Source organism: Ipomoea nil, unplaced genomic scaffold (assembly GCF_001879475.1).
Source record: "Ipomoea nil cultivar Tokyo-kokei standard unplaced genomic scaffold, Asagao_1.1 scaffold0642, whole genome shotgun sequence".
In the NCBI taxonomy this organism is placed as follows: Eukaryota; Viridiplantae; Streptophyta; class Magnoliopsida; order Solanales; family Convolvulaceae; genus Ipomoea; species Ipomoea nil.
This window is the reverse complement of record NW_017617070.1, coordinates 2,391,292-2,403,604: the sequence shown is the minus strand read 5'-3', so window position 1 is coordinate 2,403,604 and position 12,313 is coordinate 2,391,292. Positions and strand designations below refer to the sequence as shown.

At 32.9% G+C, this 12,313-nt stretch overlaps 1 protein-coding gene across 1 annotated transcript; it reads left to right on the top strand.

Moving 5' to 3' along the window:
- Positions 1-5,087: 5,087 nt before the first annotated feature.
- On the top strand, positions 5,088-9,839 carry LOC109174596 (protein TIFY 8). Its single transcript, XM_019323835.1, has 6 exons — positions 5,088-5,688; positions 6,290-6,414; positions 6,500-6,957; positions 7,675-7,762; positions 8,495-8,726; positions 9,482-9,839. Exons 1-6 carry the CDS (start codon positions 5,487-5,489, stop codon positions 9,568-9,570), a joined length of 1,194 nt encoding a protein of 397 aa, XP_019179380.1. The 5' UTR covers positions 5,088-5,486; the 3' UTR covers positions 9,571-9,839.
- The last annotated feature ends 2,474 nt before the right edge of the window (positions 9,840-12,313 follow it).

Here is a 12,313-nt window from a genome sequence, read left to right as displayed (position 1 = left end):
TAAAAGTTTGGCACAATTCTCTTGGTCACCCTCACTCAAACCCTACACTTGTATCTCTTAAGTGCATTTGTAAATGTCATAAAGACACTTAGTTGTGTTGTGAAGTGTATGGTTGTACATAGGCGCAATGATCTATTTCATATATATATATATATATATATATATATATATATATATATATATATATATATATTATTTATATATTTATTTATTTATTTATATTGGGTGATATTATGGAGATAAATAAATAATAATGGCATGGTTGGTTCACATGAAACTATTTTCTTGAGAATTTTTTTTCTCAAATTTGAGAAAAAATATATTTTACCTTGTCTAGTTTATGGATAGTTTATTTCAATGGAAAATGAATTCCTTTTATTATTTTGTCTTTCACACCTTTTGGGAGAAAAGTTAAAATATGAATTTCTATATTACCATCAAATATCTTTAGTATATAGGAACATTTAAATCTTTATACTAATTATTTTCAACAACTCATTTTTCATCAATAAAACAATGAAATCAATATAGCAAATTTTTTTTTAATGAAATTTAAATTCAATTATGTTTCAATTGTTTTATACTAATGACTAATCAAACATGTCAAAAATCTACAAACCTAATAAGAGCCGATAAAGTTAAGCCCTTAACGGAAACTAAAAAATATTAGTGTAATTATTTGTTGAAATGAATGGTTCATATAATGAATCACGCATTGGGCATGCATTGATGAAACGGTACACATAATTTACAATATATATTCAACACAGATGAGAAATTATGCCTATTATCATTAATTGTCTTTTTTGGGGAAGGAGGATTTGGTTATGTTTTTTAAGGTGCACTGCGCCAAGGCACTAAAATTGCATGAAGCACATTAGGAGACTAGATCAAATCAAGAATTCATTTTGACAAAAAGTAACAACAAGAGGAAGAATGGATCACACCAATTAATAGGGTCAGTGAGGGTGTTTCCCTCTAAAATTGGACTGTTCGCGCACTATTTGATGATATAAAGAAGGAAATATACCTATTACTGTAGATGCCTTTATTTATAATTATTGTGGGACAACACCAAAGTCAAAAGCCTATTCATACTCAAGTCACTTTCTACACTGCTAAGTGCTATTTTTTTTTTTTTTTTTTTTTAAATTGACATGTGGAATCTCTTTGTGTTGTTACTCCAATCGCCAGTCAAATTTCATGAGTTCTATAAGGTACTTGTATTATTGTTGTTATTATTATTAATTAATAATATGGAGATTCATTAAAGAGAATTGGATGACAAATAGCATCATATCGCTATCACCAATAATGCATTTGCAATGAGGAATAAGATATTATATATAGGGAGAGATCTTTGTAGATTTGTTGATGATAATTAAGCATTCATGATCCCATCTCATCACTATTATATTGCTTACTACTCCGGCAGCCTCTATATCCAAACAATTTTGAAACATGACCTAACATTCCATTTCATCTTTCATACATTATAATTTGATATTATTATTGATGGAGTTTGGGTATGTAGTTTGATAGGTTTAATAATCAAAACAATAGATTTAGAATAACTTTTTGGAAGGCTCGACACAAATTTTTGTGTCGGGAAATTAACTTGATTGCTTGTCTAAACTAATAAAATGTCAAATTATATGGAATGATCTTTAAAAAAATAAAGGACTAAAAGTTGAATATCACTTATAAATTTAGTCCTTTATTTTTTTAAAGATCATTCCATATTCGTCCTTATATTATTGTGACATGACAATTATTTTTTATCCTCCGTCAATAAACATATTTAAATAGCTTTAAATGTGAGAGAATTTCGGTCTTTTTATACATTTAAGGATATGACAATAAATGCACATTTCCTTTCTTGTTAAATATGGTAGTCAAACATCTTGTTAAATATGCTGGTCAAACATTTTGTTAAATACTACTTATAATTTTGAAAATCTATATTTTGTTCATGTAATCTATATAGATTGACAAAACAAAAGGGAGAACGGAAAAAAAATGTAAATAACTTTTTAAAATCAATTATTTGTTGACACGTTAGAAAGTAGAGAGTGAAATTTAAAAAATATATAGTAAAACTTTTATTAGGAAAATAAAGTGAGATAAATTTTAAATTTTCAAAATTCAGAATCTCTTTTGGATATAGATAACCCAAAGAGGTATACCAAATTTATGAATTAAAGACACATTATTTTCTTCCTATAAATTGTAAAGAAGCCCCACATTTTGTCTTATTTGCATACAACCCCCAATGAAAAGAAGGTGTTCAAATTCCATTTTAATGTTTATTTGTTTTTATGGGAAAATTGCACTTTTCGTCCCTAAGTTATAGGGTAATTGTAGAATTCGTCCCTAAGTGTTGGGCATGCTCACTTTTCGTCCCTAAGTTATCCTTGACGTTGCACTTTTCGTCCTTGAGTTATAACGTAATTGTAGGATTCGTCCCTAAGTGTTGGTCATGTTCACTTTTCGTCCTTAAGTTATCATTGACGTTGAACTTTTCGTCCCTGAGTTATACAAAAATTGCAAATTTCGTCCCTAATCACTACTACATAATTGGTATACTACGTCACTTAATAGACGACGATTTTTTAAATAACTGTCATCTAATATATTGTGTTATACTACGCCACTTAATAGACGGCGGTTGTTTAAATAACTATCGTATATAGTTGACATACACGGCGGTTGTTTAACCGCCGTATATAGTTAACATACACGGAAAATGTATATTTACAACGGCAGTCACTTACACGCGTGACACTTCGAAAACTGTCGTGTATGTGTAAAAAAAACAGCAGGTGGTTATTTAAAGTGTGTGACGTAAATAAATTAATTAAGGTATATACGACTTATATTTAAAAAATCGTTGTCTATTAAGTGACGTAGTATAACAAAACATACTAGACGGTGGTTATTTGAAAAACATCCGTCTTTTAAGTGACGTAGTATACCATTTGTGTAGTAGTGATTAGGGACGAAATTTGCAATTTTAGTATAACTAGGGACGAAAAGTGCAACGTCAATGATAACTTAGGGACAAAAGGTGACCATGACCAACACTCAGGGACGAATTCCATAATTACTCTATAACTTAGGGACGAAAAATGCAACGCCAATGATAACTTAGGGACGAAAAGAGAGCATGGCCAACACTCAGGGACGAAATCTACAATTACCATATAACTTAGGGACGAAAAGTGCAATTTTTCCTTATTATTAATGTCAGATTTCAATTTGAAGTAAAAGTGTAAAACTTCACTTTTGCGCCGGAAAGGATAAAAGAAAATAATCACATCGCTATCCTTCTCCGTCAAAGTCCATAGTATAAGATTTGATTTTTGGGTAAGACATTTTCCCATATTATTAATTATTATTTTGAAATAATAATACTGATAATTTTTTTTTAGTGCTATTGACTCTGTTACAATGTAGTATCTGTTCATACTTAAACTCAAAGATTCAATACCGTCTTCCAAACTCGAACCGGCAACAGAACAACTTAATGTCACTAGACCATAATTATTATTACTTCGTATTATTAAAAGTTATATCAATTAATTCTCATATCAACCAAATGCTCCCTTACATCCATTCACTTTTACACTAATTTTTAAATAGTTATTCATAAGTGGTGAATGTAAAAATGAACGCAAAAATAAAAATGGAAGGGGATTGGGTTAAATTGTTATATCATTGATAATGGTTGACCTTGCATTATGGAATTTAATTTAAAATAATATTCAGATTATGTATTTACAATTAATATATTATGTACATTCATTTAATAAATTATGTATATTTTACGATTAATCTATTATGTATTTGTAATTAACATATTAGGTATCTGTATTTAATAAATTATGCATATTACAATAAATATACTTGCAGTTAACATATTATGTAGCTGTTAAAAATTATGCACCTATTACAATCAACATATTATGTACATTCAATTTATTTACACGTACATAATTTGTAAACTGAAAGTACATAATATGTTAATTGCAAGTACATAATCTTAATGACATTTAGATTATGTGCCTGTAGTTAACGTATTATGTATCAGGAGTTAACATATTATGTACCTATAAATAAATTAAAGTTACATAATATGTTAACTACATGCGTATAATTTATTAATTACATTCACATAATAAGTTAAATGCAGATACATAATATGTTAATTGTAGTATGCACATAATTTATTAACTGAAGGTACACAATATATTAACTGCAAGCATATAATCTGAATGTCGTTTTAGACCGGGTGCACAATGCAAGGTGGCCCTGATCTATGGAGTAACAATTGTTTTGGTTGGGGTTGAGCTACTTGTGCCAAATTTTACTGTGGACCATGGTCCATGTAGCAACGTAGATTAAGAAGGAATATGACGTAGTTTCAAAAAATTTTAGAAAAAAAAAAATTCTAACTATTAATAATGGTAGATGACAAATTCCGATAAAGTCTATGCAGTAACCTCTCTTATCTTCGTTGCGATCTTCTCATCTTTGTTTTTCTTCTCAGCCTCTCCCATATTTGTTTTGTCGAGTGTATTCTCAGAGTTTTATCGACCATGGATCAATCGACAGATAGAAACAATCAGAGTTCAATAATTGTGTGGAACTATAATTTCATTTGATAATATACGCTCAATATGTGAAACATATTATTCAATTTTATTTTATACACAATATAATTTCATTTTATCATGAACATATCGTAGACACATAATTAATTGAACGTAACGGCTACCGTTTCTTTTAAAAGAAGCGGTGTGGTTTTTTTTACCATGGCCCACACACCATGATTTACTGAATAACGATTGATTACTTGTGCGTAAAATTATACTTTCATGGGTTTTGGGTGAATTAATGGAGTGTAAGATATGATTTGGCAAAGTAAGAAACCTAAAATTATAAAATTAATTAACAGGAAAAAAAAAAAAAAACATAAATGCAGATCATCCTAAGAAACCCACAAACAATCCAACATCTATATATTCGGACAGAACGGCTTTTGGAGAAACATCAGTTAAACAATTACACATTCCAGCAATAATATATACTGTAATCCATGTATTTGTATATATATATAGAGAGAGAGAGAGAGAAAGAGAGAGAGAGAGAAGGGAGAGAATAGCCAAGAAAAGCCCATTTGTTGTGTGTAAGAAAAAGCCAGACACTTTAGCTTTTTAGTGCTCCCCTCCCCTCCTCTTTCTCTCCATTTCTTTTCTCTCACTGTAAAACCAAAAAAAAAAAAAAAAAAGTCTGCTTATACAATCATCTTTTCTGAAAATCGTGCACCCTTTGCTTCCGCCTTTCTTGTTATGCAAAAAAAGGACTCCAATTTGCTTTCTTTTCTCACCCCACTTGCGCTTCACTTCGATTCTTGGAGCTGTTCTGCTATGGAGCTTCACAGAGGAAATGATGATTTGAAGATTCTGTGAGCTCCGTGTGTGTCTATGGCTCACTCTCGCCCCGCCAATGCGAATACCAAGATTTCTGCTAATGCTGCTCAAGGACTGAAGGGCTCTGCTGTTTTTCATGATTTCTTTGGCAAAGGCTGCGCCGCCCCAGATTCGTCTCCGGCCGCCTCTGCCTCCGTTGGCGCCTCCTCCGGCGGCGGCCGTGCTCCCATTTCCACCACTTCTGATCTGGGCTCTGGTTACTACTCCCTAGTCCCTCCCTTTTGTTCAAATAATTCTCTGTTTTGTCTACTTCTTTTGGTGGTCTAAAGTGCTTATTTGGATTGCTTTTATTCTTTCTATTTCTTTTTGGTTGTTCAATGCAGCACTTTTCTCCCCTCTTTTTCCCTTTAATCTGCTTTTCTTGCTTACTTTAGTAGATTTGTGATTGGAATTCTAATGGAGTGGAGTTAATATTATTATAGTTATTGTAATCCTGACTAGTGATTGTTATGCATGTGTAATTTGGGAAAGCTTTGGCTGAGAAAATATGCAGATGAGGTTTTAGAGGATGGATGATATAGATAAAATGCTAACATCTATTTGGGAATCTAATTTGAACTAAATTTATTTCTTTCTATTGTTGTGCAAATGATCAAGACTTGTGGATAGTCTTTGATCAACTGGATTGTTACTTTGAAATCTTGGTTGCTGATGCTAACTAGAGAAGCAATTGTGAGTAAACTTGGATAGTGATTTGATGGGGTTTCGATAATTTTGGTAGAAAGACTAAAACACATGCCATAAATGATTTGGGAAGGTAATATTTGATGAATTTAAGTGTGGGTTTTACTTTATAGGGCCAGAGACGAGTTATCGATATTCTGGAAGTAAAAGGTGTAATTCAGATTCTATTATGGGGGTGTCTAGAGATAAGTTCCCGACAGTTCGACCAGACTCACTAGAGAGCTCACGGGCAATGAAGGTTGGTATTTCTCTTGCTTCACATCTAGGAGGAAAGCGATGATTGTTTGTTACTCTCATAGTGTCGTTCTTATTCCCGAGTTCAGCTACTACAGAGTGCTGGAGGGGAGCGACTAATGAGAAGGCCATACGATGAAGAGGCTTCGCTTGGAGTGCATCCAATGAGGCCACTTTCAGCATCTCTTATATCGCAATCTTCCTTGGGTGCTAAACTTGATGCCAGCACTTCAAGGTGGGATCGAGGTATTCCGATTAATGTTGGCCCCACGTTGCAGTATCCTCCACGGGCCAGCCAAATTTCGCCTTACAGCTATCAAGCACCATCGAACAGGTTCAGAGATGGCATTGCTGCTGGCCCTTCGGTAATGTCTCAAGCAGCTGCTGATGAGGGATCGAGGACAGGAATCAAAGGATCTGGAATATTGAGCTCCATTAATGCTAGTGGTGGCATGCCTGATCGAGCCCTTCCTGGGGTGCCATTGAGTAGCTGTAAGCAGAAGTCTGGGGTTCACATTTCGGAGCCAGAATCTTCTACTAATCTCAGGTAAAAGTTAACCCGAAAATTAGAAATAGAAAAAAAGAAAGATAAAGTAGAAGCTTTTTTCCCTTGCCAACTACTATGTAGTCTGATGGCAGGATCGAACCCCGGTGGTGGGGACAGATACTACCTTGTAAAGAATAATGAGTGTTTCCAAAAAAAAGAAGAAGCTTTTTTCCCTCGTGAATACCACTCTTGTCCCTTAAGAGAGATCGGGAGGTCAAACCCCCTCTTGTATGGAAAAACCAACCTGACCAGCATTTTGCCCTTAATTGGGCCGTCCACCGTTGCGAACGGGGATTAGTCGGCAAATTATTGTGTGGACCATAACAAAAAGTACATTTTTAATATACTAAATGTACATTATTTGTGTACTGAATGTACATTATACAATATAATGTACACTCAGTACACAAATAATGTACATCCCCTGAATACAATAATGATTGGGGATTAGTCTGAGTATGGTATGGGCTTAAAGGTGTCTCCTACAGTTAGGGCCTGCTTAGAACACCTCGTGGTCCAACAAAAAAAAAAAACTGGAATGAGACTAAAACTACCTCATTAGACTTACTCTTGGTGAGGATCAAACCCTTGACTTTTTGTGTCAATTAAAGAGAAGCTAAAACAGTGGGCTTATTATCTTAGTTTTTTTTTTTTTTTTTTTTTTGAACCTTGGAATATGAATGCAACAAATGAGAGTTCACATTTATTTCATGACAGCCAGAGAGGAGCGGCATCTACTGGTCGTCAGATGACTATATTTTATGGTGGCCAAGCCCACGTTTTTGACGATGTGCATCCCAACAAGGTCTGTCTTCACTTATTCAACTAATGAATAACATCTGTTCAGCATGGTTGGTTATACTATACTTTCTAAAGTGTATGTTTCTTAAAAGCCCACCAGTTATGGCAATATAGCAGAGAGCATATAGACTACTGATGAACCAAGTTGTTTGAATTCTATCCACTAGCAAGAAACATATGTTTAAGAAAAGAAAAATGTGTCGAGAATGAAAGTTTTGATGTGTTATTATTAAGAGATGTTGGCAGAAACATGGAAGATATTTTGCTTCATTCTCTAAAATCTTTATCACTAATTAGCATAAATTGCCATAGCTGAGGTGCTTATTTTGGTTGGAGTTGCATTGCTTGACGTCTAAACTTTTGAGATTCTTTTTTCCCGAGTTTAAAAAAATTAGCAAAACTTTCATTCTCTTTGATGATATTGGTATTCTGGTAGCCTTTTTTTTCTCGGTCTTCTTAGGCTAAAATCCGGGTGATTAGATAATTAAGGCAATTAGGCCCATATTCTTGGGATTCTGAAATGGTCTATCTTTAAGCCTTGTGGAGCTGTCAGTAATGGTACCAAAAAGTCTTGTTGGACATGAAAATGATCAAAAGATTGAAGGAATATTTGACTATTCGATCAAAGTGATCCATATTAACACTTTAGGGTCCTCTTATTGTAGCAGTAGGCTCGGGATCAAAAGCACAATGTAGTTTTAACTGTTTTGTGTGAATGACCTAATTGTTCTATCAGGCAGATATTATTATGGCCCTAGCGGGTTCAAATGGAGGATCTTGGTCCACGACCTATGCTCCAAAATCTGCACCAAGGCCGTCTAGCATAGAGAATTGTATGCCTAGTGGTGAGAATGAGATGGGCGTTGGAAGTGGCATGAGTTTGTTACGGGAATTGCAAGGCAGGTCGTCTCTCAGAGCGGGTGGTAGTCATGCATCTGGTTCCGGTGATCAAATCTCTCTACCCCCGGGTACCTACACATTCTACTTCTTTATATATTATTACCTAGTCTACTATATTGTTATTTTTCAATTTCTGGAAATCTGGAATTATCTAACGGAGTTAGTTTACTCAAATTTTTTTGTAGGAAATGACACTTTTTGTCCCTAAGTAATAGGGTAATTGTAGGATTCATCCCTACTTATTGGTCGTGCTCACTTCTCGTCCCTAAGCTATAATTGACGTTACAAATTTCGTCATTTTACGAGAAGTGAGCACGACCAACAAGGAGGGACGAATCCTACAATTACTATATAACTTAGGGATGGAATTTTTACGATTTATCCTTTTCAAGTCTATTTGCTGTTTATAAATGGGAAGATAGACACATCTCATTTCATTAAACAATAAACACCAACTGTTTGATTATACTATCGGCCTCCATCCAACAATACCCTCCCAGCACCAACCAGTCTTAATTGCTCCTATGACTTGGCTCTGATCCCACTTGTTAGGATCAAGCGCTTACCACTACGTCAAAAGTTATAGCTAATAGCAAAAGGCGCAACTTTATTTCCTTATACCGCCGCACATTTTCCTTTACCGGTCTCTGCCCAACAATCCCCCTAGCCACATGGTGCTGGACTTGATCCTTACCGGCCTCCGTCCAACACTATCTTTCAAATGCGTTTGCAGCATCTTAGGCAGATTGTAATGGAGTATTATTGGCTTATTGTTTTCTTGCTAATGAATTGTTAATACTCTCAACATGCCCTGATCTTATAGGTATACATCGAGGAAGTTTCATCGCTAAGGAAGCAAGAGCTGCAGTTCAAACACCAGAAACTATGAATGAAGAAAAACGCGATGTATGATCGATCTAGTACTAAAGAATGTCGAGAAGCCATTGATCCTTTTGCTTTTCTTCTTTTCCTTTAGCTTAACATTTTTTAGTTCACTGCTAATAGAAAGTAGAAACTCATGAACAGGTCCATTTAGCCCTCCCTCAATGTAACCTTTCTGTATTGTTTTAATTTTTGTTATTGGTACCCTCAACTTGAATGCTCATCTGCCTATGTTCAAAACAATCAACTTGTATTTATATTTATAGGCTTTGATGATGAAGTTCTCAACACCTTTACTAGCTTCTTTTTTCATTTTATTTTGGCCATGTTTGGTAATATAGTTAGTTTATTAGCCAATTTTGACTTATTTGACCACTATTAGTTGTTTGACTTGGTTAAATAGTCAATATAATTGTTTGATTAATTAGTTTTTTGTAACGGTTTATTGTTCCAAAATGTTAAAATTCAAAAAAGCTACTTTAAGTAGCTTTTTGGATCAGCTTTTTTAGAAAGTCATTTTGCATGTAATTAGCTATTAGTTAACAACAAATTTACCAAACATCTTTTTACAATTAGCTAATACTATCAATTAGTCAAATCCACTAACTCAATTATCTAACAACTATTTACTAAATTCATCCTTTTATCATTTTTAATATAATATGAAAAGAGATCAAATGGGAAAAACATTAAACTTGGTAGATAGGGGTTTTATTATTTAAAGAAAAATGTTATTTTATTTTCCAAATGAAATCACTTTCTAATTTTCTCTTCTTAAAATGATATTATCTATTAAGTGTTAAAAGGAGAAAAATCTTCATTAAAAAAAATAAAATAAATAAATAAATAAATAAATAAAAAGAAGAAGAAGAGAAAACTCTTTAATTTAATTCACTACGTGTGGATTGGTAGATTTCACCACGAGTTAATAAGAGTTTATGTAATAATTAAATATAAAATGAACTCAATATATAAAAAAGATCTCAATATAAAGGTATGTTAAGGAATGACAATTAGAGAATAATTGTTGTAGGGGAATACAGCAATATTCATGATTTAATTTTGTTTTGGAGGGAACATAAATAATAATTTATGTTTTGACCCAAACGGTATGCATTATTCATTTTAAGATAATAACAAGAGAAAATTGTAATTTATGCCCCTCATAAATATGCCAATTATCAATGTCATCCCTAAATTATTAGTGATGTAAATGTTGCCCCTCAATTTTCAAAACATGACATATATTGCCCCTCTTCTAATAGGAAGAAGGAGAAACATTATTGTCGACGGAAGGAGAACAAACGAAGAAAAAAAAAATATGGTCTTCGAACGGGAAAAACGGTGAGTAACCACATTTTCGTGCGTTAGTGCGTATAAGTTTAAAACAATAGTCGGGGTTTTTTTTTTTATATTGAAATAAAAAGATTTTAAAACATCATTTGCGTGCGTTAGTGTGTATAACTTTATATATACAGATTTTAAAATAAGAAGATTTTATTAAGAAGATTATAAAGTTATACGCACTAACGATGTTTTAAAATCTTCTTATTCCCAAAAAAAAAAAAAAAAAAAAAAAAAAACCAACTATTGTCATTCCCAATCGTTATACCGTGGACCAGGGTCCACAGTGCAATGCAGACTCTGGTCCTATACAACGTCATTCTTGCTTGGGATGGACTACTCTACCTTTTTTTTCATATAAAAATATTATTTGGTTGTCTATTATCTATCTCTATCACTCTATGCATAAAAGGGAACTTCATTCTCTTCGAAATTTAATTCTTTATTTTATTCTAAGTTTTATTTCAAAATCTCTGATGGTCCCTTGGGATGGATTACTCTTCATTTTTTCATATAAAAATATTATTTTGTTGTCTTTTATATGATCTTGCTTACTTTCTAAAGAGATTGTAAAGTACTACTTAAATTCATGCAAAGCGAGAAGTTAAATGATATGTTAAAAACTGTTAATAAAAAAAGAGCAGTGGAGCATAAGTTCAAGTTGGTTAAAAATTGTTGCAAATTCACAATTATAAAAATATTGCAATTGGATTTATATTTCTTGTGTTTAGCTATTACAATAATCAATTAGTAGGATTTGTTCAAAATGTTAGAATGTTACTTGTTTGTTTTGGTTTAAAAAAAAAAAAAATACAACTATTAATAGACTGACCCATGGGTCTCTGTTTCCCTTTAATTTTAGGCCAGGACCGATTCTGCAGGATAGTTATGCTGTGCATCCGTATGCACCATGCATGGTGCATACGGATGTCAAAACGATGTCGTTTTATTAAAAAACGCGTGTCTCTCCTTTAAAAAAAATTCAGATTCGATTCTCAGCAACAACATTATATTGTTCATTCATTCTGGAATTTTAGTTCATAGATTATGGAATTATAGTTCATTGATTATGGAATTATAGTTCATCGATTATGGAATTGTAGTTCATCGATTCTGAAATTTTAGTTTATAGATTATGGAATTTTAGTTCATTCATTCTGAAATTTTTAGTTCATAAATTAGATTATGGAATTATAGTTCATCGATTATGGAATTTTAGTTCATATGTTGTTGCTGGGAATCGAACCTGAATTTTTTTTTTTTTTTTTAAGGGAAGACGCGCGTTTTATTAAAACAACGTCGTTTTTGCATCCGTATGCACCATGCATGGTGCATACGGATGCACAGCATAATTTGCCGATTCTGCATATTTGCCTAAATTATTCAATGATATTTTCAAGTCTTTTCGATTATGTCATCAAATTCTAAA

Bases quoted from the DNA above. Each gene is read 5' to 3' on its own strand.
- LOC109174596 (XM_019323835.1), top strand. From the start codon at position 5,487: ATGGCTCACTCTCGCCCCGCCAATGCGAATACCAAGATTTCTGCTAAT. The intron at 6,415-6,499 runs GTTGGTATTTCT...TCCCGAGTTCAG, and splicing joins AGAGCTCACGGGCAATGAAG to CTACTACAGAGTGCTGGAGG. The intron at 7,763-8,494 runs GTCTGTCTTCAC...TTGTTCTATCAG, and splicing joins ACGATGTGCATCCCAACAAG to GCAGATATTATTATGGCCCT.